Here is a 25,998-nt window from a genome sequence, read left to right as displayed (position 1 = left end):
CTTCAATATATCCACATAATTTTCCTTCCTCATGATGCCATCTATTTTGTGAAGTGCCTCAGTCCCTCCTGCAGCAAAGCAACCCCACAGCATGATGCTGCCACCCCCGTGCTTCACGATTGGGATGGTGTTCTTCGGCTTGCAAGCTTCCCCCCTTTTCCTCCAAACATAACGATGGTCATTATGGCCAAACAGTTCTATTTTTGTTTCATCAGACCAAAGGACATTTCTCCAAAAAGTACAATCTTTGTCCCCATGTGCAGTTGCAAACCGTAGTCTGGCTTTTTTATGGCGGTTTTTGAGCAGTGGCTTCTTCCTTGCTGAGCGGCCTTTCAGGTTATAACGATATAGGACTCGTTTTACTGTGGATATAGATACTTTTGTACCTGTTTCCTCCAGCATCTTTACAAGGTCCTTTGCTGTTGTTCTGGGATTGATTTGCACTTTTCGCAACAAAGTATGTTCATCTCTAGGAGACAGAATGCGTCTCCTTCCTGAGCGGTATGACGGCTGCGTGGTCCCATGGCGTTTATACTTCCGTACTATTGTTTGTACAGATGAACGTGGTACTTTCAGGCGTTTGGAAATTGCTCCCAAGGATGAACCAGACTTGTGGAGGTCTACTGATTTCTTTTGATTTTCCCATGATGTCAAGCAAAGAGGCATTGAGTTTGAAGGTAGGCCTTGAAATACATCCACAGGTACACCTCCAATTGACTCAAATTATGTAAATTAGCCTATCAGAAGCTTCTAAAGCCATGACATCATTTTCTGGAATTTTCCAAGCTGTTTAAAGGCACAGTCAACTTAGTGTATGTAAACTTCTGACCCACTGGAATTGGGATACAGTAATTATAAGTGAAATAATCTGTCTGTAAACAATTGTTGGAAAAAAGATTACTTGTGTCATGCACAAAGTAGATGTCCTAACCAACTTGCCAAAACTATAGTTTGTTAACAAGAAATTAGTGGAGTGGTTGAAAAACAAGTTTTAATGACTCCAACCTAAGTGTATGTAAACTTCCGACTTCAACTGCAGCTCAGTGGATGTCGTTGCATTGTTGTCAGACAGTAAGTCAGTGCTGCCCCACAGTGGGGGACTCTCATCATTACCCCTGTGCCAGGAATGGTAAACTCACAAAAACTACTCTATGGTCTGTGTCAAATACATTGTAAGTAAATGTATATTCCTGTCACACACACGATGAGGGCTCAGCGAACAACTAAAAGAGAAGTATCTGCATCTCTATAGACTATGGTCCTTAAATTCAAATCTGGACCTCAAAGCCAGTTCTACTGCTTTTTTTCATTACCCCCTCTTATCAGGGACTGATTAATTTATCATAGGTACACTTCAACTGTGAGAGACGGAATCTAAAACAAAAATCCAGAAAATCACATTGTATGATTTTTAAGTAATTAATTTGCATTTTATTGCATGACATAAGTATTGATCACCTACCAACCAGTAAGAATTCCGGCTCTCACAGACCTGTTAGTTTTTCTTTGAGAAGCCCTCCTGTTCTCCACTCATTACCTGTATTAACTGCACCTGTTTGAACTTGTTACCTGTATAAAAGACATCTGTCCACACACTCAATCAAACAGACTCCAACCTCTCCACGATGGCCAAGACCAGAGAGCTGTGTAAGGACATCAGGGATACAATTGTAGACCTGCACAAGGCTGGGATGGGCTACAGGACAATAGGCAAGCAGCTTGGTGAGAAGGCAACAACTGTTGGCGCAATTATTAGAAAATGGAAGAAGTTCAAGATGACAGTCAATCACCCTCGGTCTGGGGCTCCATGCAAGATCTCACCTCGTGGGGCATCAATGATCATGAGGAAGGTGAGGGATCAGCCCAGAACTACACGGCAGGACCTGGTCAATGACCTGAAGAGAGCTGGGACCACAGTCTCAAAGAAAACCATTAGTAACACACTACGCCGTCATGGATTCAAATCCTGCAGCGCACGCAAGGTCCCCCTGCTCAAGCCAGCGCATGTCCAGGCCCGTCTGAAGTTTGCCAATGACCATCTGGATGATCCAGAGGAGGAATGGGAGAAGGTCATGTGGTCTGATGAGACAAAAATAGAGCTTTTTGGTCTAAACTCCACTCGCCGTGTTTGGAGGAAGAAGAAGGATGAGTACAACCCCAAGAACCCCATCCCAACCGTGAAGCATGGAGGTGAAAACATCATTCTTTGGGGATGCTTTTCTGCAAAGGGGACAGGACGACTGCACCGTATTGAGGGGAGGATGGATGGGGCCATCTATCGCGAGATCTTGGCCAACAACCTCCTTCCCTCAGTAAGAGCATTGAAGATGGGTCGTGGCTGGGTCTTCCAGCATGACAACGACCCGAAACACACAGCCAGGGCAACTAAGGAGTGGCTCCGTAAGAAGCATCTCAAGGTCCTGGAGTGTCCTAGCCAGTCTCCAGACCTGAACCCAATAGAACATTTTTGGAGGGAGCTGAATGTCCGTATTGCCCAGCGACAGCCCCGAAACCTGAAGGATCTGGAGAAGGTCTGTATGGAGGAGTGGGCCAAAATCCCTGCTGCAGTGTGTGCAAACCTGGTCAAGACCTACAGGAAACGTATGATCTCTGTAATTGCAAACAAAGGTTTCTGTACCAAATATTAAGTTCTGCTTTTCTGATGTATCAAATACTTATGTCATGCAATAAAATGCAAATTAATTAATTATTAATTACATATTTCTTAATTCCATTCTTTAACTTTTTAGATGTGTGTATTGTTGTGAATTGTTAGATACTATTGCACTGTTGGAGCTAGGAACACAAACATTTCGCTACACATGCAATAACATCTGCTAAATATGTGTATGCGACGAATAAAATTGTATTTGATTTGATAATTAATCAAATAAAGTAGCGGAAAACTGCACTGTCTTTGGAAAACAGTTTCTTACACCATCAATCAGAAGTGAATTAGTGGATATCTGGAGGTAGTTCTGGAATTCTAATAGCAGGTAAGACATTGAGACGAGGGTGTGTTCTGTTGGTTAGTCTCATGTTATTACTGTTGAACTACTGTACAACTCCTGTTCCATATAAAGTGACTTTCAACAGACTGGTTTCACTGTGACCAATTTACTCGTAACATCTCTGGATTTGTCCTTGCTGCTATGCTGTATTGTTATGTCGTAGCAAAACTATAACATAAGAACACACGCTTACTGCGACTGTTTCTACCTGCCATACTCTCTGATCGCAGGGTGTAATCCTACTGACAGGGACGATGCAAGCACAACACTGTGACATGGCCAAGCAGAGGAAACAGTTGGTCCAGGAACTGTGCATGGAGACACAAGGGGGTATGGCAACCACCACAGTCCACCGAGGGAATCATGACCGGCTACTGAAAAAGAAAGCCACATTACATTTCATTGGAGAATTCCATCATCTTTGGGTTCCCTTAGGTTCAATCCGATTTGATTAAAAAAAGTGAATATATTTCATATAAACTGGGCATAGAAATTATGGGTGGCTGTGTTCTTTTAAAGTCCTTATATGAAAGTGTCTGTTACAGGTGTGTAGGTTTTAAAATAAGAATACTAGGAGATGGAGACCTGCACACTGTCAAAGAAGTGGACAAATCCAAAACTGAGGCTAAACTGCAAAAATAGATGATTTACACTGATGGCTTTATGTTGAAACGTTTGTTTAGTTTTTCACCTTCCATTTATGCACTTTTCTAGCCTCGTATTACCACACTGACCTTGTGAGCTTATATAAATATGTTTCACTACACAGAATTTGAGTGACTCCGTGTAGTGAAACATATTTAACGGTATATAATCTCTTGAGATCTGTGTGGTAGTACGAGGCTAGCACTTTTCTGCACAATGCACTTTTTGGGCATCATGATGTCCCATTAAATCATCTCTATTTTTGTATTTAAGCCTCAGTTTTGGATTTGTCCACTTCTTCGACAGTGTGCGGGTCTACATCTCTCCTAATATCAATGGGGTAAACACCATTCCATCTTAACTGTGTTTGAGGGTCATAAACAGAGAGGAGAGTGAAGACCCAGTAATGTAATGTCACTCCAGGGGAGGAATATCATTCTGCCGAGGCAAGGGGTGAATCATAGCAGCGGAATTGGGCAAAGTCGTGAATCCCACATTCATGACCTCATAAAAAGAACAGCATGCCCCAGAGTCCTCCTAGTGTCAGGTTTAGTGACTAAACAGCTCCAGCAATCAAAAACATTCCTGAAGTAATCATCCTCATTGATGATCTGAAAAAAGTACTCAATGTACAAGTATCAGACGCTGTTACAAACAGTGAGAGGCTAGCTACATGATTAGTGTCTGCAATTCTGTCATGCACTGTCAGAGAGCCGTTTAGTCATATTCTATGGAACACAGAAGACATACGGAACTTTGATTGAGGGCTGTAGGTCTACGTGTCGGAAACAACCTCGCTCCGGCTTGGGCAGTGGCTTTGTTCACAAGGTAAAGAAGTCACTACAATCAAGTCAAAAGACTGGAGGATATGGATACTTCAGTCTGTGTTTATCTCTCGAATATGTATGGGATTGTATGCGCATTGTACGACTACACTATATACTGTCTCTGCCTTTGTGTTCTCATCTGTGTCTTAGAGCACTTTGACCTGGGGAAGATGATCGGCGTTCCTAAGGATGTGATGACGGAGGAGCTCAGCCTGCTGTCTAGCAGATGTTCTAACGATCCACCTCGCCCCTCACTCAAAGGTTACTCTGTGCCTCAAAGAAGTTCCTCGTGAGAGGTTCAACAACACTGTGATCCCCAAGTTCTACAGCTCCCCATGGCAGGACCAGCTGCTGTCTGCCATCTCTGCCCGTCTCCCTGAGCTGCCCCAGAAACTCACCCCAGCCAACTACAGTGCTTCAACAGGTGAGCCCCAGCTACTGCCTCTGTAGCCTGCCCTCAACACACACACACCCCAGCCAACTACAGTGCTTCAACAGGTGAGCCCCAGCTACTGCCTCTGTAGCCTGCCCTCAACACACACACACCCCAGCCAACTACAGTGCTTCAACAGGTGAGCCCCAGCTACTGCCTCTGTAGCCTGCCCTCGACACACACACACCCCAGCCAACTACAGTGCTTCAACAGGTGAGCCCCAGCTACTGCTTCTGTAGCCTGCCCTCAACACACACACACCCCAGCCAACTACAGTGCTTCAACAGGTGAGCCCCAGCTACTGCCTCTGTAGCCTGCCCTCAACACACACACACCCCAGCCAACTACAGTGCTTCAACAGGTGAGCCCCAGCTACTGCCTCTGTAGCCTGCCCTCAACACACACACACCCCAGCCAACTACAGTGCTTCAACAGGTGAGCCCCAGCTACTGCCTCTGTAGCCTGCCCTCAACACACACACACCCCAGCCAACTACAGTGCTTCAACAGGTGAGCCCCAGCTACTGCCTCTGTAGCCTGCCCTCAACACACACACACCCCAGCCAACTACAGTGCTTCAACAGGTGAGCCCCAGCTACTGTCTCTGTAGCCTGCCCTCAACACACACACACCCCAGCCAACTACAGTGCTTCAACAGGTGAGCCCCAGCTACTGCCTCTGTAGCCTGCCCTCGACACACACCTTTCAGTTCAGTCTAGGAGTCTCAGTCAAAGAAGGTTCTATGAGTCCTCCTTTGCCGGCTTCTGAAACCGCTTTATAAAAGGCTGCTGTCTGCTTGTGAATACAGAATCTGGCGCTGGCTCACACACCAGTCTGGGCCACTGAGTAAAGCTTCTATTTTAAAATACGTCTGTAAGCCAAAGTCCACACAACTCTAAAAAAAACACTCAAGACCGATTTATATCCAGATACAAAGGGAAACGACTAATCAGAACTGGTCATCGGTCTGTGTCATTCAACTTTTTGAGATAATCTCTTCACACCATGCTACCATGACCCACACACTAGAGACCTTTTGAGAAGAGCGAAGCTATATTTCATCTATGGTTATCCTTACTAACTACAAATCCTGACACCCATTTATTTCTATAAGGGCCCCAATGCTGTTTGAGGGGACAGCAGGTAGTGTGTGGATGTTCCCCCTGCCTGGGTTTGAGCGCCCAACTTCAACTGCACCCGCAGGTGCTGGGCCACCCAATACTCTGCTAAAATGAAGACTTCATACCGGTAACACCATGACCGCTTTAGAATTTAGATGACTTTGCAGAGGACCTATCTTTGTACTCTTACATACATAAACTGCAAGTCCAAATAGTGGATAGTTCATGTGTTTGAGAAAAATGTTGTTCGCTCTGTCTTTTTCTACCAGAAATAATGATATCAAGAATAGCTTAAACCAGGTAATTCTTTATCAAGGACAGAACTTGGTAAACTATGTGAATAAAATATGTACATAACAAAAACTTTCAAATGAAAGGATCATATTTATGAAGCTAAAATGTGACAACCATACACTTCTCACAGTTCTCTTAAAACAAAGAAATTTACAATTCTACTGAGACATGGACAACTTCATCAATCTTTAGATAATAGTGCCACCACATGGAAGTAAATGGCCTTAACAATTGGAATTTCTGAAGACCGTTAAAGCTGGAATCCTTAATGATGAAATTGCCATGTCCTTTCGGGATATTACAAAAAAAAATAAGTTACAACAAACAATGAACACTTTTTTCCCCCTTTGACATTGTTGCATGCACGATAGAGCAGAATACACACAATGTATTTTTTTTACCACGCTGCTCACCTCCGTTTGGACGCTCCTCACCTCCATTTCATCAACAAAACAAAAACAATAAAAGGTGCCGAGGGTGAACAGTGGCACGGTTTCCCCTAATGAGGAGTCCATCGTTAACATCTGACAATTCTGCACAAAATGCATGATATATAGAATAATTTTGTAATGGAAAGTTTGACATTTTCTTGTATAAGAACAGTTTCGTACAATATGCACATTTTGTAAACATCACCCTCCCTCCTTTCAAATCTACAAGCCATCACATCAGTTAGAACCAGGGGTTGGAACCTCAATTATCTTCCAATCGTTTCATTCTGAACAGAACCATTATTTTTTTCGTTCCGTTCCACTGTTCCGACCAGCAAAATACAGTTCTGAACCGGTTCGAACATATAGTTCCTTTCTATTCCTTTTAAAACCTCTGAAATTTACTTTTTTATTTACATTTAGCTCAACATTAAATTACTTAACCAATCAGTGGGGATAGAGCAGCTTGCTGTGGAGTCGGTAAGCGATTTAATCTGTATAGGAAAGTTGTTAAGAGCAAATAGTATTTTGCCGTAACAGCATGGTTTAAACATAATAAAAGACAAGCACACACACTGTGCTGCCAGTCAGTGTAGGGCGCTTGATGCAACATACATTTTGAGTGTGAGGAGAGAGAGAGAGAGGATGGAGGAAGCTTGCCTTGAAGCGCTGGGCATCTTGTTATGACATGCATTATCTGAAATAGGCCCACAGAATAATACCTACGGAGGATCGGCTTCTATGGAGGAACTTTGAATGTCATTGAACTTCCGGGTTGGTTTAACGTTGGACCAGAGCAAACGTTAGCTTACAAGCTTGTGTGTGCAGAGCAGCACTAGAATTAAAAACACATCTTACCTTTTTGTAGTTAATAAATCCAATGTGAGACGTGATAACAGTATCCTTACCTATCATTGAAAAAGTCAATCCACTCTTTAAATAAACAACTCTCCCTAATTTCTGAATTATGCGTGTAACATCGCCAGTAGGCTACAGTAACCTATGCTTCAGGAGGGAGGGGCAGGTAGCCTACACACACACCCACTGGCAAAGGCGCTTCTTGTGGACTGAGAAAAAATGCCCAGAACGTAAAATAACGTTATTAACCGGTATACATGCTATTAAAATAACAGTTCTGTTCCGGAACAGTATAGATCACTTTTGTTTTCAGCTCGGGTTCTGTTCCTCAAATAATTTAGTTATTTTTCGGTTCCGTTCCCTGAACCGGTTCCAACCCTTGGTTAGAACATAGGTTCAAATGGAGGAAGGTATAAGGAACCATTTAAAAAACTCCACAGTTCAGAACTCCCTTTTCCTAACCAGCGAGACCTTGCTGGTGCACAAACAGATGTTATTCTCTATAACGCTTATATAGAACAAGGATCTCACATCAGTGAAATGTGCCTACAGTTACAGTGCCTGGTTTATTTATAGGGTGAAATTGGTAATTTGGTAAGGAATTGGTATAACACAATCAAAATGTGTCTTAAAAAAACAGTAATCACTACAAACAGTAGGGTCTAGGAGCCTCCGTGACGACTGGCGTGTGCACCCATGCGCTGTGGATCCTGGGAGGGGTAGTGAACATGGCCAGGAGGCCTCATCCCCATGTGGTCCATGGAGTGGAACATAGGTGGCCCAAAGCCTGTAGGGACGGAAACACCACAAGTTATAAATCCTTAGTGCTGCTGATGCTTTGGGGGTTAAACAAAAGAGTCTTATACAGATAGACGGAGTACATTAGGACTCAGGATAACACAAAACACTTATTTCAAATGTGATCCTCTACAGGGGGGAAAGTATGGGAAAAGGTTAGAGAAGAATTCATGGGACTCTTGTTTACCTGGAGGAGGGGGCATAGCCACACCGGGGGGTGGGGGTAGACTGATGTTCATGACAGGAGGGTCTGAGTTGGGGCCCAGGTTGAAATAGTTTGTAGGGGCATCTTCGTCCACAGGGGGTGGAGGTAGTGCTGCAGGACAGAGACAGAGGGTCAGTATTGACAAACACATTATTGGGAAGTGTTCGGTAAAATGTGTGAGAATTTTACTACTAAAAAGATAAAAAAGTATAGCTCTCGTGACCGTGCTTCTACATCTGCATTGCTTGCTCTTTGGGATCTTAGGCTTTTTTTCCCTGGTATCTGTATAGCACTTTGTGACAACTACTAACGTTAAAAGGGCTTTATAAAATAACTGTCATGAATTGCCCTCACCTCCAGGCAGTCCAGGTACCGGCTCCAGCTTCATCCCCATCTCAGTCACCCCTTCCCTCTCTCTTCCCTCCTTCCCCCGCGCTCCCTGGGACCTGGGATAGACCACACAATCAATCAATTCATCAAATGCATTCATGTCACACTGGGGGCATTTATACTGGGTTGCAAATGCACAGCTTGGAATATATATGATAACAGAGCAATCAGTCAACAGAAGAATGGGCACCTGCTGGCATAGCCATCTGTCACTAGTATTACAAACCACAGGTGTAAGTGTATGAGGTTGTCATATCAGAGGGTGGGACTTTACCTGCCCCACTTGACGTTGAGTCTGCGCCCGTTGATAATGAGCTTGTTGAAGGACTTCTCAGCAGCCAACTCTGCAGCCTGACGGGTGGCAAACTGGATGAAGGCACACTGCTGCCTCTGAACGATGGTGGTGGTCCGGATCTCCCCAAACTGGTAGAAATGGTTCCTGTTGGGAGGCACGCGGTTACAGCCCAACTGCCGCAACCAACCACCGTTAACATTCAGCAAAGCACACGTGACTACATTCCATATGCTTCATTTGGAGTAAAACGTACTACATTAATTTCGAGTGGGCACTCACCTGAGCTCTGAGTCTGTGATGGAGTCTCCAAGTCCCCCCACATAAAGCGTAGTGATGGACTTGTCCTCTGGAGCATCCAGTCTAGGCATGGTAGAGGCCCTCTTCAGCAGCTTGTCAGCCACAGGGTCGTTGATACCATAGTAACGGTCCTTAATGTTCTGGTCTGCCAGGGGATCGTCAGGATCAGTTGGCTTCTCGTGCCTGGAGTTCAGTAGTTCACAGTTAATGAGAGTTAAAGCAAAACATATGGCAACAATCTTCTTATCTTGGACAAAGTAGATAATCAGACATTACATTTACTTTTTCCCTTGGCTCATAAGTCAACAATTGCCTGATGTTTAACACGTGTGTCAAGTCTCTCTTTGCACCTTTGGTTTCATGATGTTGACAGTTGCTCACCTGTACGGACACTCTTCTCCTCTCTTACATTCTCCCTTCACCCAGAAAGAGCAGATGTGTGGTCTATTCCTCTTGTAGTAAGGCGTGGTGCGGGCTAGCTTCAGCAGCATGTCACTAGAGCTGGGGACCTTACCCAGGAGACCCACTGGCCGGGTACCATCAGAGTTCCCTATCTGCAGTTAGGAAAGAGCTACTGTCAAGAGGGTGCATTTTGGTTCCATTAAAACTAAAGCCCGACCGATATGGGTATTTTGGGTCTGATACCGATTCTGATTTTTGGGGTGACAACTTACCGTTACATCTGCCGAGGAAATGAAAAGGCGAGATTTTTCCACACCGAGTTCTCATTAATTGTCAACCAAAAGAGCAAATGTAGAAGACAAAGGTTTCAAATGTTGACTTATTACATTGTGACAGTAATGACACATCAAGAATGGTCACAAGTGTTCAGATCTGTTTCCGGTGGGATCCATTAAAACACATGGCTTTCTTTTGCAAATTACTATGAATTAATTAACTTCTATCTTCAAACTTGTCTATACTAAACATCATATTAAGGTGTGGGACATTCATTGTATGACAATAAATAACTAGCAGGTTTATTTCGCTCCAGCAGCTAGAATTTGTCTGTTCACTATTCAACTGTGGGAAAATGGCGGCTCTCAGCATCAGACAATAGAAAGAGCTGGCCGCTACTATACGAGAGATTGTTTGTGAGGAGATTACCTCTGCCCTCTACTTACAATTCAAACTGATAAATGCATCATTGGCAGTGCTCACTGCTAAAGTGGATACCTATTCAACAAGTATTCAGATAAGCATGATATTTCCTTTTAACATCCTATTGGTAAAAGGCCAATATCGGCTGATAATATCAGTGAAACTAAAATATATATCCGTCGGGCTCTAATTAAAACCAGGGTGTTAGATTTACCAGGATGAAGAATGAAATAAAGATGAATGGGCGGCAGGTAGCTTAGTGGTTAAGAGCGTTGTGCAAGTAACCGAAAGGTCGCTGGTTCTAATCCCCGAGCCGACTAGCTGAAAAATCTGTCGATGAGCCCTTGAGCAAGGCACTTAACCCTAATTGCTCATGTAAGTCGCTCTGGATAAGAGCGTCTGCTAAATGACTAAAATGTAAATGTAATGAAGGTACACAACTCAGACCAGAGGACCAAAGACCAGATATTTTTGGGTGGTACTAATAAAATCAGTGAGTAAACATTGTCTGGAATCTTTCCAAGGGAAAATGAGAAACGTCAAAGGGTGCTATCTGAACCTTCTTGGCATGAACATACTGTAAGGATATTTACAAAGCAAGCTGAGTTATGACAGAATGTAAACGTTGATCTGTCTGGTAACATTACCGACACCATTAGACGTTTACTCACAGGACTCGGATCTTAATGTAGGAATGACCTTTTATCTTAAATAAGGAAAAATACATCACCTCTCTTTCCATGTTCTGAGTGTAGTATTCCTTGTTCACGTCGGATTTTGGCACGTCGTCCTTGATTGACAGCCCAGTGTCTCGGACCTGTATTGGCAAGCCTAGATGAAGGAGTAACGCCCATTTAGACAACAGCCACTCTGAACGTGTCTGAAGTGCAATCTCTCTCATATACCCGTACAACTCTGTGTGTGTTCATTCTCTGGATGGTAACAGGCATAACCTGGCCCAGAGGATGAGTGTTCCAAACACTGTCTTTGTTGACTCACCATACTCTAGATCCAGTAGGCACGTCTGACAGACATTCTTCATCTTACTGCACGTCTGGCACACCTCTGTCTTTTTGAATCGCATGCGGGTCCCAGGACACCATCGGAACACTGTGAAAGGTCTGGCACATATCTAAGCAGGACATAGCGGAAGCAGGGTGTGAGTCAAGATTGCACAGTTTCATACCCTGTACTTTAATAAGGTTCTCTAACTCTAGTGCTGGACAGCTGATGTATGTGCAGGCTTTCTTTCCAGCCTAGCAGTAGTTAACACAAACACATCAGCTAGTGGTGGACCTGATTGAAGACCTTGATTAGGTAAGTTCTTAAAATCATGTGTGGGCTGGAACAATGGATTGCACACCCAGTATCTCCTCAGAACCTAAATTTGAGAACTCTACTATATGAGTAAACAGTGACTGATTATCCAACTAAGAATTAATTAACTTAATTTCTTACCTTGCACTCCTTGCCATATTTCTCCTTGGTCTATCAAACAGAAAGTGTGATACAGGGTGATTTTTTTTTATATATATAACTATAACTAGAAGAACATGCCAATCAAAATAACACGTTTCAGCCATAGAGATATGGTTTCAGCTAACGTTACATGGCCATATGAAATGTAGCAAAAAGATGGTTAACAATTAGCTCCTACAGAACATTAACCCAAAGACAATTGATTAAACTTACCATTCGAATATAAGGATTCTCTCCAAGACATGTCTGGCAGAGAATAGGAAAATCCTATGTGGAAGGGAAGATTAGTACAGTATCAAACAAAACAATTAACGTCAGCTAGCAAACTTGCTAACGTTAGCTATAACCTATTTGTGTACACATTTTTAGCTAGCTATGTAGCTGTGAATGTTTGTTTTATTTTGCTAGCGCAACGACTTTGTAAACCAGCTAGAAACCATCTCTGATTTGCACTGTTATTATTGGGCGATTCCATGCCAGCTAACTAGATATCTATTAGCTAGCTAGGCGAGCTCACAGGACAATAAGTTACTTGTCCAGTACAACGCTACCACCGCTTATTGACACAATCAATGTCACGGAATAACACTTACACACGTTCCTTTTAAATAATTCAGATTAACTGAAAATGTAATTTCAAACATACCGCGTCCTCCCAATTTTGTCTGTTGTAAATATTAGCTCCTAAAGATGTTGCCATTTTCAAAAAGCTTGCTTCCCAGTATGCAACGCAGCAAAAGGCGTCTCACGCGATCAGACCAAAAACACACGCTTTTATTAAAGTGTATAACTATTATTTCACAGTCGAAACAACATCTTCAACAATTAATTATCTGTATGTGTATGATCATTTTAATGTGTATGGTGAATAATTCTACCCCGCATGGTTGTGCGTATATAGGGGTTGTTCATTGCGAAAAGCCGTAAAGTAATTTACCCCAAGTCTCTCATGTGGGCCTAGTTTCGGCAATCAAATAGGATTAAATGTTAGAATTGGGTTTTTTTAAACTTAAAAACATTAATTCTGTTAAGGATTTGGTAACCCAATCTGACCAGACAGCTGATGTTCTGAAAGAGCTGCAAAATCTGGACCCCTACAAATCAGCTGGGCTAGACAATCTGGACCCTTTCTTTCTAAAACTAGCCGCCGAAATTGTCGCAACCCCTATTACTAGCCTGTTAAACCTCTCTTTCGTAACGTCTGAGATCCCCAGAGATTGGAAAGCTGCCGCGGTCATCCCCCTCTTCAAAGGGGGTGACACTCTAGATCCAAACTGTTACAGACCTATATCCATCCTGCCCTGCCTTTCGAAAGTATTTGAAAGCCAAGTTAACAAACAGATCACCGACCATTTCGAATCCCACCGTACCTTCTCCGCTATACAATCCGGTTTCCGAGCTGGTCATGGGTGCACTTCAGCCACGCTCAAGGTCCTAAACGATATTATAACCGCGATTGATAATAGACAGTACTGTGCAGCCGTCTTCATCGACCTGGCCAAGGCTTTCGACTCTGTCAACCACCGCATTCTTATTGGCAGACTAAATAGCCTTGGTTTCTCAAATGACTGCCTCGCCTGGTTCACCAACTACTTCTCAGATAGAGTTCAATGTGTCAAATCGGAGGGCCTGTTGTCTGGACCTATGGCAGTCTCTATGGGGGTGCCACAGGGTTCAATTCTTGGGCCGACTCTTTTCTCCGTGTATATCAATGATGTCGCGCTTGCTGCTGGTGACTCTCAGATCCACCTCTACGCAGACGACACCATTTTGTATACATCTGGCCATTCATTGGACACTGTGTTAACAAACCTCCAAACGAGCTTCAATGCCATACAACACTCCTTCAGTAGCCTCCAACTGCTCTTAAACACTAGTAAAACTAAATGCATGCTCTTCAATCGAACGCTGCTGGCACCCGCCCACCCGACTAGAATCACCACTCTCGACGGGTCTGACCTAGAGTATGTGGACAACTACAAATACCTAGGTGTCTGGTTAGACTGTAAACTCTCCTTCCAGACTCACATTAAGAATCTCCAATCCAAAGTTAAATCTAGAATCGGCTTCCTATTTCGCAACAAAGCCTCCTTCACTCATGCTGCCAAACATGCCCTCGTAAAACTGACTATCCTACCGATCCTTGACTTCGGCGATGTCATTTACAAAATAGCCTCCAACTCTCTACTCAGCAAATTGGATGTAGACTATCACAGTGCCATCCGTTTTGTCTCCAAAGCCCCATACACTACCCACCACTGTGACCTGTACGCTCTTGTTGGCTGGTCCTCACTACATGTTCGTCGTCAAACCCACTGGCTCCAGGCCATCTATAAATCACTGCTAGGCAAATCCCCGCCTTATCTTAGCTCATTGGTCACCATAGCAGCACCCACCCGTAGTCTGCGCTCCAGCAGGTATATCTCACTGGTCATTCCCAAAGCCAACACCTCCTTTGGCCGCCATTCCTTCCAGTTCTCTGCTGCCAATGACTGGAACGAATTGCAAAAATCTCTGAAGCTGTAGACACTTATCTCCCTCACTAACTTTAAGCATCAGTTGTCAGAGCACCTTACCGATCACTGCACATGTACACAGCCCATCTGAAATTAGCCCACCCAACTACCTCATCCCTATATTGTTATTTATTTTGCTCTTTTGCACCCCAGTATCTCTATTTGCACATAATCTCTTGCACATCTAGCATTCCAGTGTTAATACTAATTGTAATTATTTTGCACTATAGCCTATTTATTGCCTTACCTCCATAACTTGCTACATTTGCACACACTGTATATATATTTTCTGTTGTATTTTTTGACTTTATGTTTTTTTACCCCATATGTAACTCTGTGTTGTTGTTTTTATCGCACTGCTTTGCTTTATCTTGGCCAGGTCGCAGTTGTAAATGAGAACTTGTTCTCAACTGGTTTACCTGGTTAAATAAAGGTGAAATAAATAAATAAATACAAATAAAAGTATGTTGTTGTTGCGTCTTTCAAAACTCAAAGATAGTGATTAGGAAAATGTTGATACCGAAAATCTGGATTGTTTTGATCCCACTGGAAGGGTGGATTTAGAAAGGTGAAAGGCACTACAACCAATAAATGTTAATGTAACTAAGGTGAGGAGTTTAAATTTGTTTTCTTACATCTGAAAACCAAAGGTTAATGCAAGTAAATGGGTTATATAATTATTTTATCTTTGGGACATCCCTACCCCATTGAAGTTGAAATGTAAAATGCTTAAGGTTAGGGTTATGGCTAGGTAAGGGTTATGGATAGGGTTTAGGGTGTGTACGTCCCAAGGATCCCCATTAGCACTAACCATACCTTTATTCATGTGGTTTAGTCATCTCTGTTTTCCTCTGACAGTGTAGAAGTAGTAGCATATCACAATCTGTCCAGTAGATGGCCTGTTCAAAGCACTGAAAATCCGGATTGTGTGATCTTGATATTGTCGTATCTAGATCAGAATTATCCTATCTGATTATTTTCAGAAAAACCGCCTCAAAAACCGCCAGATAGATCTTACCCTGGATAGCAAAAAATAGGATTACAAATCCGGATCATTCTGATCCAGATAAAAAGTTTTGAAAAACTGGGCCATGACCGTGATGATTAGCAGCATGGCCTGAGCGGAGGTCAAAGATAGCCTACTATTTATCTGTGAGGCCATGAGAATAACCAAGATTAGGGATCAACACACTTATGTATTTTAGTGATTTCATAAATGCATTATGGCAGGCACAGGTGTAAAGAGGCATGTTTCTGTTGAAGAGCAATGGACCAACTATCTCAGAGGACTTCGGGTCCCTGCCCCATTAGTGTCAGAAGGCATCTATATAGTATGAAACCCATGCCTTCAGAGAGAGAGAGAGAGAGAGAGAAGAGATACAGATTATTGTGATTCTTATACCATCGTGAATGTTCAGTGGAATGCCATATAAGCATAATTGATTTGAGTAATTTTTATTTACAGCCTATATTTAAACAAAACAACAATACAACAAATATATATTTTTTCAAAACATCGAATGTTGCAATTAGACTCATCAGTTGTTGACGTTTTGTTTTTAGTGGGGGGGAAATCACTCGAGGTTTGTTACGTCATCTGGCGACCTTCTTCTTCTTCAGTGGGGTTTATCGGCGGTTGGCATCCAACATTATGGTGCATTACCGCCACCTACCGTACTGGAATGTGGGCCAGAGACATGGAGAAAAGTAATCCTACCTGCCAACCCCGTTTCTCTTAAAAAAGATAACAAAATATTTGAGACTATATCTAATGCCGTTCTGCTCAATATACTCTTTAATCTAATTTCCTGTATCCTCTTCTCCCTCATACTAGATCTCATCCTCTCTCTTTCCCTCTGATACTGCCCACACTGTAGCAATACATGCTCCACAGTCTCTATTTCCTGACAATAATCACACTTTCCTGATGGATGCTTTCCTATCACGTTTAATGTCTTATTCAACTGCCGGTGTCCCACCCTTAACCTTGTAAAAATAGCCTCCTCTCTTCTGTCCCTTCCTGCCGTCCTCCCCTCCCCGACTTTCCTCTGTACTTGAAATAAATGCCTTCCCTTATTATTTCTATTCCACTGCTCCTGCCATCTCTGCACCATCACTGTATATATCAGTATTTTTGTCTCTGCCTTGCTCAGTGACACTTCAACATCCCCACTACTAAGTGCTTGTTTAGCCTGTTCATCTACTGCCTTGTTCCCCTCCACCCTGACATGGGCTGGGACCCAAGTAAATCTTATCTGAATACCCATCTGTTTAATCCTGCCATGGGTTTGCAGCACCTCATAAAGCAGGTATTGTCTGCTACCTGAGCTAAAAGACTGGAGACTCATTAACACTGCACATGAATCAGAGCAAATAACTATTCTGTCTGGCTTAACTTCCTCCACCCACTGCAAGGCCAACAGTATGCCCATCAGCTCCGCCTTATATACAGCCAGATGATCTGTAATACGTTTCCTGACTTCCACCCCACACTCCTGCACTACAAATGCTGACCCAGTACGTCCTGTCCTTGGATCTTTTGAACCATCTGTGTAAATGGCCACAAAATCCTGATACACAGTTTCCAGACGTCTCTTAAAGAAATCAGCTGGATCAACCCCCTCCCTATCTTTCTGTAGTCTCTCCAACACTTCTAGATCAATTACTGGAGGCGGGAGTAGCCCCATCTGGCGACCATTCGGTACTCTCCGAGAAGGCGACCAGGGGTGTATTCATTGCGTATTGAAACGGAAACCGTTTACATTTAAGAACCAAACAGAGCAAACGGAACGAAACGTAGCGGGACCTACCTGAATTTGTCCAATAGAAACGTTTTCGTTGCAAAGCATTTCCCGTTTGGAGTAAACGGGTTCTGTTGTAAAACGTTTAACAACAGAATCAGCTTAATAAATATACCCCAGTAGAAGGAGGGCGGCGAGGCCACTCGTGTTTCTCTCGCCCACTAGGAACAGTCTATATCTAAACCGGGACGCCCCAATTCTAGTAAAGCTACTGCCTAAAGCCGAACTTCAAATCCTTCTTTTATACACAAAGTGTTGGTCGTGTCGATGAAACAATCAAGTGGGTAAGTTGCTATTTTGTTCTTTGGGATTGTGTAGTAAGCGTGCGGCAGGGAAGCACACGCGTTCCCGGGGAACGCTACTGTATTTAACGTTAGCCTCTGAAAGTCCCCGCGTCTCCAAATTCGACTCTCAAAAGTGGGTGCCAGCTAGCTACAACGACAGAGCAACGAGGGCATCGCTAGTTAGATATGTTAACCGTTTAAATGGTAGTGTCTAAAATCTTAACTACGGTTGCTCGCAACCTATATAACAACAAAACAGAGTACACTGATTTATTAACCTGGTAAACTGTAATGCTAATGCATGATTATAGCTAGCTTATCTGGTAACGTTAGCTTCACACTGATTCAGCTAGCCTGCCAACTAACTAGTTCCGCTAGCCAGCTAAATCATGAGTTGAAAAAACAGCCAACTATTGTCGGGGTACAGTATCGATCAAGCTAACTAGCCAGGGAGGATAGCATTTGCGTACATTGTAGTTACAGCTTTTGTGTCCATGCACAGTTGCTGAGTGATTATAATTTTTGTCTAGAAGATTCACTTTGTGGTGATGAATATAAAACAACAAAGTAACACGGATAGCTATGTTGAATGCATTTTAATGCATCTTATTATGCCAGTGCTTAAATGTAACCAGACCGGTTTCTAATGCACACTTTAGAGAGAATGTGAGAGAATCCCAGTGATGGAGCCTACTACTGCAATGCAATGCACACATAAACAGCAACATGTCCTGTTTTGTCTATACTTGGCCCTAGCTAGGTAACGTTACTAGCTGGCAATGTTGCTAAATTATGCACACCGTTTGAGCGTTATAATAGAGGTATACCCAACTACAAATACATTTTTGGATGGTATATGCTTAAGAGCTCTTTTTTTTTTGCACTTATATTCTCAGAGGATATGCAATATGTTTTTGCCTCGGTCACCCACCCTCTTGAAATTGATTTAGCAGAGCAGTTTTGGACATATTGTATTCATTTTCTATGAAAAGTAGCACAAGATTACGTTTCTAGATTCGGGCATAGGCCATTTCCTATAGAAATATGCTTTGCCTACTTCGTTCTGTTCCTGTTGGTCAGTCGTCAGTGCACTGGGTCAGATTGCTTTCTGCCAAACACTTTCAGGAGTTATCACTTCATTTGGCTGTATTTTGCAATGTTTTTAAACCTTAGGTTTATTTTATTTCCAAATAAAGTGTGATCTATGTTATTTATTGTTTTAACTTATAAGCATCAAGAGGTCCCCTTTGCATACTTACACCAAGCAATGTGTTTTTTTCATGCTGTGAAACGGACGTCAGTGTGCTGCTAACAGTTTAGCTTCCTCCACTGTCCTGTCCCCATACCAGGCTCGAACCAGTGATCCTCTGCTCGCAGACATAGGTGACCGCCATCCTAGACATTTTACTAACTGTTTGAGCTATCTAATTTGCTATCAAATTTTTATTGTATTTTTTTTTCGATAGCTCCATCGGTGACATTTCAAGCTAGCTGTGGAGTGAGCTCATGATAAGTTCTTAACTCTGTTACACTGCACATGCAACACAGAACATTTCCCCTCACTGTGTCATGTTAATCTTTCCTTTATCATGGGATTGGACTCAGTCAACCTTCCAATCCTTGGACCTTAGTCTAAACCTCCCTCACCTCCCTCTTGCTGTGCTGCTCCACAGGGTGCTCCTCTCTCTCCTGTAGTGGGTCACAGTCCACCACCAGCACTTAGGCAAATGAATCAGAATGTGCTCATAGCCCTATTTCTCCCCAGAATATTGCTTTCTACCTCCCTGGGAGATGACTTATTTGTAGAGCGATGTTGATTTGGGCTACATAAATAAAATTGCAATGCATACATTTGGTTCGGATGTTACATAAGTCTATGCAGAAGGGTGTTGACATTACATTTATTAAAATATTGTTTACTTTAGGATCACCTGACCTGATTAGTTAGTCTTACATAATGTTATTTATTCTGTTTTTGACTATTTATTTTACATATTTATCTAAAGGTACATTTTTCAAATTGATCTAAATTCATCTATTTTACATTTACATTTTTACATTACATTTTAGTCATTTAGCAGACGCTCTTATCCAGAGCGACTTACAGGAGCAATTAGGGTTAAGTGCCTTGCTCAAGGGCACATTAACGTCATTTAGCAGACGCTCTTAGCCAGAGCGACTCACAAATTGGTGCGTTCACCCTATAGCCAGTGGGATAACCACTTTACAATTGGGGGGGTAGAAGGATTCCTTTATCCTATCCCAGGTATTCCTTAAAGAGGTGGGGTTTCAAATGTCTCCGGAAGGTGGTGAGTGACTCCGCTGTCCTGGCGTCGTGAGGGAGCTTGTTCCACCATTGGGGTGCCAGAGCAGCGAACAGTTTTGACTGGGCTGAGCGGGAACTATGCTTCCGCAGAGGAAGGGGAGCCAGCAGGCCAGAGGTGGATGAGCGCAATGCCCTCGTTTGGGTGTAGGGACTGATCAGAGCCTGAAGGTACAGAGGTGCCGTTCCCCTCACTGCTCCATAGGCAAGCACCATGGTCTTGTAGCGGATGCGAGCTTCAACTGGAAGCCAGTGGAGTGTGCGGAGGAGGGGGTGACGTGAGAGAACTTGGGAAGGTTGAACACCAGACGGGCTGCGGCATTCTGGATGAGTTGTAGGGGTTTAATGGCACAGGCAGGGAGGCCAGCCAACAGCGAGTTGCAGTAGTCCAGACGGGAGATGACAAGTGCCTGGATTAGGACCTGTGCCGCTTCCTGTGTAAGGCAGGGTCGTACTCTCCGAATGTTGTAGAGCATGAACCTGCAGGAGCGGGTCACCGCCTTGATGTTGGCGGAGAACGACAGGGTGTTGTCCAGGGTCACGCCTAGGCTCTTCGCACTCTGGGAGGAGGACACAGCGGAGTTGTCAACCGTGATGGCGAGATCATGGAACGGGCAGTCCTTCCCCGGGAGGAAGAGCAGCTCCGTCTTGCCAGGGTTCAGCTTGAGGTGGTGATCCGTCATCCATACTGATATGTCTGCCAGACATGCAGAGATGCGATTCGCCACCTGGTTATCAGAAGGGGGAAAGGAGAAGATTAGTTGTGTATCGTCAGCGTAGCAATGATAGGAGAGACCATGTGAGGATATGACAGAGCCAAGTGACTTGGTGTATAGGGAGAAAAGGAGAGGGCCTAGAACTGAGCCTTGGGGGACACCAGTGGTGAGACCACGTGGTGCGGAGACAGCTTCTCGCCACGCCACTTGGTAGGGAGCGACCGGTCAGGTAGGACGCAATCCAGGAGTGAGCCGCGCCGGAGATGCCCAGCTCGGAGAGGGTGGAGAGGAGGATCTGATGGTTCACAGTATCAAAGGCAGCAGACAGGTCTAGAAGGACAAGAGCAGAGGAGAGAGAGTTAGCTTTAGCAGTGCGGAGAGTCTCCGTGACACAGAGGAGAGCAGTCTCAGTTGAATGACCAGTCCTGAAACCTGATTGGTTTGGATCAAGAAGGTCATTCTGAGAGAGATAGCAAGAGAGTTGGCTAAAGACGGCACGCTCAATAGTTTTGGAAAGAAAAGAGAGAAGGGATACTGGTCTGTAGTTGTTGACATCAGTGGGGTCGAGTGTTGGTTTTTTGAGAAGGGGAGCAACTCTCGCTCTCTTGAAGACGGAAGGGACATGGCCGGCGTTCAAGGATGAGTTGATCAGCGAGGTGAGGTAGGGGGAGAAGGTCACCGGAGATGGTCTGGAGAAGGGAGGAGGGGATGGGGTCAAGCGGGCAGGTTGTTGGGCGGCCTGCAGTCACAAGTCGCAGGATTTTATCTGGAGAGAGAGGGAGAAAGAAGTCAAAGCATAGGGTAGGGCAGTGTGAGCAGGACCAGCAGTGTCATTAGACTTAACAAACGAGGATCGGATGTCGTCAACCTTCTTTTCAAAGTGGTTAGGAGGGAGGAAAATGTGGCAAAGAGCTTCCTAGGGTTAGAGGCAGATGCTTGGAATTTAGAGTGGTAGAAGGTGGCCTTAGCAGCAGAAACAGATGAAGAAAATGTAGAGAGGAGGGAGTGAAAAGATGCCAGGTCGGTAGGGAGTTTAGTTTTCTTCCATTTCCGCTCCGCTGCCCGGAGCTCTGTTCTGTGAGCTCGCAGTGAGTCATCAAGCCACGGAGCAGGAGGGGGAGGACCGAGCCGGCCGGGAGGATAGGGGACACAGAGAGTCAAAGGATGCAGAAAGGGAGGAGAGGAGGGTTGAGGAGGCAGAATCAGGAGATTGGAGGGAGAAGGATTGAGCAGAGGGAAGAGATGATAGGATGGAAGAGGAGAGAGTAGTGGGAGAGAGAGAGCGAAGGTTGCGGCGGCGCATTACCATCTGTGTAGGGGCAGAGTGAGTAGTGTGGGAGGAGAGCGAGAGAGAAAAGGAAACAAAGTAGTGGTCGGAGACTTGGAGGGGAGTTGCAGTGAGATTAGTAGAGGAGCAGCATCTAGTGAAGATGAGGTCAAGCGTATTGCCTGCCTTGTGAGTAGGGGGACGGTGAGAGGGTGAGGTCAAAAGAGGAGAGGAGTGGAAAGAAGGAGGCAGAGAGAAATGAGTCATATGTGGACATAGGGAGGTTGAAATCCCCCAAAACTGTGAGGGGTGAGCCATCCTCAGGAAAGGAACTTATCAAGGCGTCAAGCTCGTTGATGAACTCTCCAAGGGAACCTGGAGGGCGATAGATGACAAGGATATTAAGCTTAAATGGGCTAGTGACTGTGACAGCATGGAATTCAAATGAGGAGATAGACAGATGGGTTAGGGGAAAAATTGAGAATGTCCACTTGGGAGAGATGAGGATTCCTGTACCACCACCCCTCTGACCAGATGCTCTCGGGGTATGCGAGAACACATGGTCAGACGAGGAGAGAGCAGTAGGAGTAGCCGTGTTTTCAGTGGTGATCCATGTTTCCGTCAGCGCCAGGAAGTCGAGGGACTGGAGGTTGGCATAGGCTGGGATGAAGTCAGCTTTGTTGGCAGCAGAACGGCAGTTCCAGAGGCTGCCTGCGACCTGGAACTCCAGGTGAGGGGTGCGTGCAGGGACCACCAGGTTAGAGAGGCAGCAGCCGCGCGGTGTGGTGCGTTGTTTGTGTAGCCTGTGCAGAGAGGAGAGAACAGGGATAGGCAGAGGCATAGTTGACAGGCTGTAGCAAATGGCTACAAAAATGCAGAGGAGATCGGAATGAAATGAGCTAAGCATCTGGGAGAGGAGAGAGGGGGCCTCCCTCACCAAAAACTTCTACCTCAGAAACTAAAATTGTTTCACTGAACCACCCGAACAAAAACTCTCCCAACTTCCACCTTTAGAAATCAGAAATTGTTGTGAACCACAGTTGTTCAATGTTTAAAGGAATAGACTCAACCCACTTTATTCAGCTAGCTAACTATGACACCATAGCTGACTAGCATGCTAGCATCCAATAACACACAGTTTAACACACAGTTAAGCACCAATACTTGGTCACAACAAACCACCAATAGTGTGTTAACTAGCTAACTAGCATGCTAGCATCCAGTAACACACAGTTTAGCACAAACACTTGGTCACAGCAAACCACCAATAGTGTGATAACACACTAAACAGATCATTCGTGTCTGTGTCAAGTTCCTTTCATGACGCAGCAATGATTCAACGTTGGCTAGCTAGGACAAGTATATTGTAATTAGCTACTACCGTACAGTTCGCTGGTCGTGTTGGGTAGCTAGCAATGGCCACTGTGTTGACTTTGTTTGAAGAACGGCTAGCTAGCTAGCTTCGTGCTACACCCGGCACACAATGGCTACTGTGTTGACTCTGACTCTGTTCGAAAAAACGTCTAGTTAGCTCGCTTCGTGCTACAGCCGGCACGGCGGAAGACACTGCCAAGACACAGTAACTACCCACGATACCTAGCTATGACGCCGTAGCTAACTAGCAAGCTAGCATCCATTAACACACAATTTAGCACCAATACTTGGTTACAACAAACTGCCAAGAGTGTGTTAGCACACTAAACAGATAATTCATGTCCGTGTCTAGTTCCTTTCATAACGCATAACGCAGCAAAAATTAAACGTTGGCTAGCAGCACATTTAACATTGGAAACAGCTAATCGTTACCAGTAGCTACCCGCTAGCTAGCTAGCCTCGTGCTTCGATACTAACCTACAATTACCTACGGAAACCTACAATAACAACAATACTAACCTATAATAAATACAATACCTAACTACAACTAACTACCAACCTACGATCTAATATATGGTTAAGCTTTACTCAACACCATATGAGAAGCTCTCCACCGTTGCTAATCGTTGCTAATCGTTACCAGTAGCTACCCGCTAGCTAGCTAGCCTCGTGCTTCGATACTAACCTACAATTACCTACGGAAACCTACAATAACAACAATACTAACCTATGATAAATACAATACCTAACTACAACTAACTACCAACCTACGATCTAATACATGGTTAAGCTTTACTCAACACCATATGAGAAGCTCTCCACCGTTGCTAATCGTTGCTAATCGTTACCAGTAGCTACCTGCTAGCTAGCTAGCCTCGTGCTTCGATACTAACCTACAATTACCTACGGAAACCTACAATAACAACAATACTAACCTATAATAAATACAATACCTAACTACAACTAACTACAACTAACTACCATTTTATTTGTCAAAAATCTGCCCTCACTCATATCTCATGCCATAGCATTAGACAATGGTACTGTACATGCACAAATATTATGTGTTATTGTAAACCACTATGTGGAATTGGTATTTTACTGCATTCAACAGATGTTGGTTTCCAGTTTTTGCATTAGCCTATGCTCTGACTGTCCTGAAACCCAAACCCCACCCTCTGCCCTCCAAAGTCCATGATGTATGCTCCCCTCTCATAAGGCACTTTGATTGCCTGACATGAAGCACTGACATTAATGAATTGCTCGCCTGTGATGGAACACATCATTGTAGGGAGAGAGTCCCTTTGCTCTGCCAACTTTCTGCCTCTAGACTTCACTGTGATGTTAGGCTGGTGAACACATCTGCAATACATGCTGCTGGATGTTACAGGCCTGTAGTTGATTGGCCACAGTCATTGTACAGTAGTTACAGAGCGCCCCACTAATGACGTGATCATACCTTTCATCATGGTTTCCAGGACTCATAGGCTACACTAGTTTTTCCCTTTTTATCCAGGGAAATTGGAGATCAAAAAATATCATTAATCAATTTCACTAATTGAGTTTAACCATGGTAACGCTTCACCTATGGGATGGATTGTAGAGATTGTAATGGATAGTAAATAATATCCAAGACTCTCCTTAAGCCACCATTAGTGACTTTTTGGCCATATGCAATTACATTTCGGCCTATATTGTGGTGGTGTAATCTGTGTAATGGACCTTTATCAAAATGAACAGCCGCTGTTTTTACACAGTAATCTTTGAATATGTTTTATGGCCCGGACTGGAGATTTTAGTGTACTTGAGAATTATACCTCAGCGTTTTAAATGCTCTTAAAAAGCCCACTTTTTGGAGGTATGATCAAGATCATCCTCCACTTGTGCAATATCCATTAGTATATTCCATTAAACTGTTACCCGAGATGGTTATGTAATAGTGTACTGCAGATTGATATGCTCCTCAGATTAGTGTCATCACAGTCCCTGCTTCCATGACGTGTCAGGTTGCAATATTGGTCAGTTGAGTTCTAATGTATGCCTAATTGATGGTGAAACAATCTACTTAAAGGTGCAATATGCAGAAATTGCTCTGCAATTTCCAGGTTGCAAAATTTCTAATAGTTCACCTATTTTCAGTTTATGACAAAACAAGCAGTGTAGAGAATCGGTGTACCATCTAAACCGCTTGAAATATATTTTTAATTCAGCAGTATGAAGCTGATATACAAAACCGAAAGTAAAAGACACACAAACTGGAAGCATAGAAATAGCGCACATAGAACAGATCTACCGCTTCTTAGACTTGCTTTCAATGAGAGTTACAGATCTATAACATATATTTCTGTGTTCCATTTTGCAGCTTTAAAGAACCACTGAGGCTGTGAAGCCATCTATTGTTGTTTGATTGGGCAGTAATGTTCCAATAATTTGTAATGTATGGTGAATGCAAGTTAAGTACCTCATCTCCCATTCAGAAAGGCTATTGTCCTACAGAGCCTATTTACGTCAGGGTGTGTTCTACATGGTCCAT

The 25,998-nt window shown here is 43.8% G+C and overlaps 1 protein-coding gene across 1 annotated transcript; it reads right to left on the bottom strand.

Annotated features, from left to right (window-relative positions):
* Positions 1-7,571: 7,571 nt before the first annotated feature.
* Positions 7,572-12,974, bottom strand: LOC121579662 (pre-mRNA-splicing factor RBM22). Its single transcript, XM_041894451.2, has 11 exons — positions 12,831-12,974; positions 12,398-12,451; positions 12,164-12,193; positions 11,705-11,837; positions 11,436-11,536; positions 9,986-10,158; positions 9,587-9,787; positions 9,287-9,451; positions 8,977-9,068; positions 8,605-8,733; positions 7,572-8,406 (listed from the first exon to the last, which is right to left on the bottom strand). Exons 1-11 carry the CDS (start codon positions 12,882-12,884, stop codon positions 8,282-8,284), a joined length of 1,257 nt encoding a protein of 418 aa, XP_041750385.1. The 5' UTR covers positions 12,885-12,974; the 3' UTR covers positions 7,572-8,281.
* Between the last annotated feature and the right edge of the window lie 13,024 nt (positions 12,975-25,998).

The sequence above is a fragment of the Coregonus clupeaformis genome, chromosome 13, assembly GCF_020615455.1.
Source record: "Coregonus clupeaformis isolate EN_2021a chromosome 13, ASM2061545v1, whole genome shotgun sequence".
Taxonomy (NCBI): Eukaryota; Metazoa; Chordata; class Actinopteri; order Salmoniformes; family Salmonidae; genus Coregonus; species Coregonus clupeaformis.
This window is presented reverse-complemented; position numbering and strand designations above follow the sequence as displayed.

Excerpts from the sequence above, each read along its gene's own strand:
- LOC121579662 (XM_041894451.2), bottom strand. The coding sequence starts at position 12,884 with ATGGCAACATCTTTAGGAGCTAATATTTACAACAGACAAAATTGGGAG. Across the intron at positions 12,452-12,830 it reads GACAAAATTGGGAGGACGCG|GATTTTCCTATTCTCTGCCA; the intron begins GTATGTTTGAAA and ends CCTTCCACATAG. Across the intron at positions 8,407-8,604 it reads GGCTATGCCCCCTCCTCCAG|GCTTTGGGCCACCTATGTTC; the intron begins GTAAACAAGAGT and ends CCGTCCCTACAG.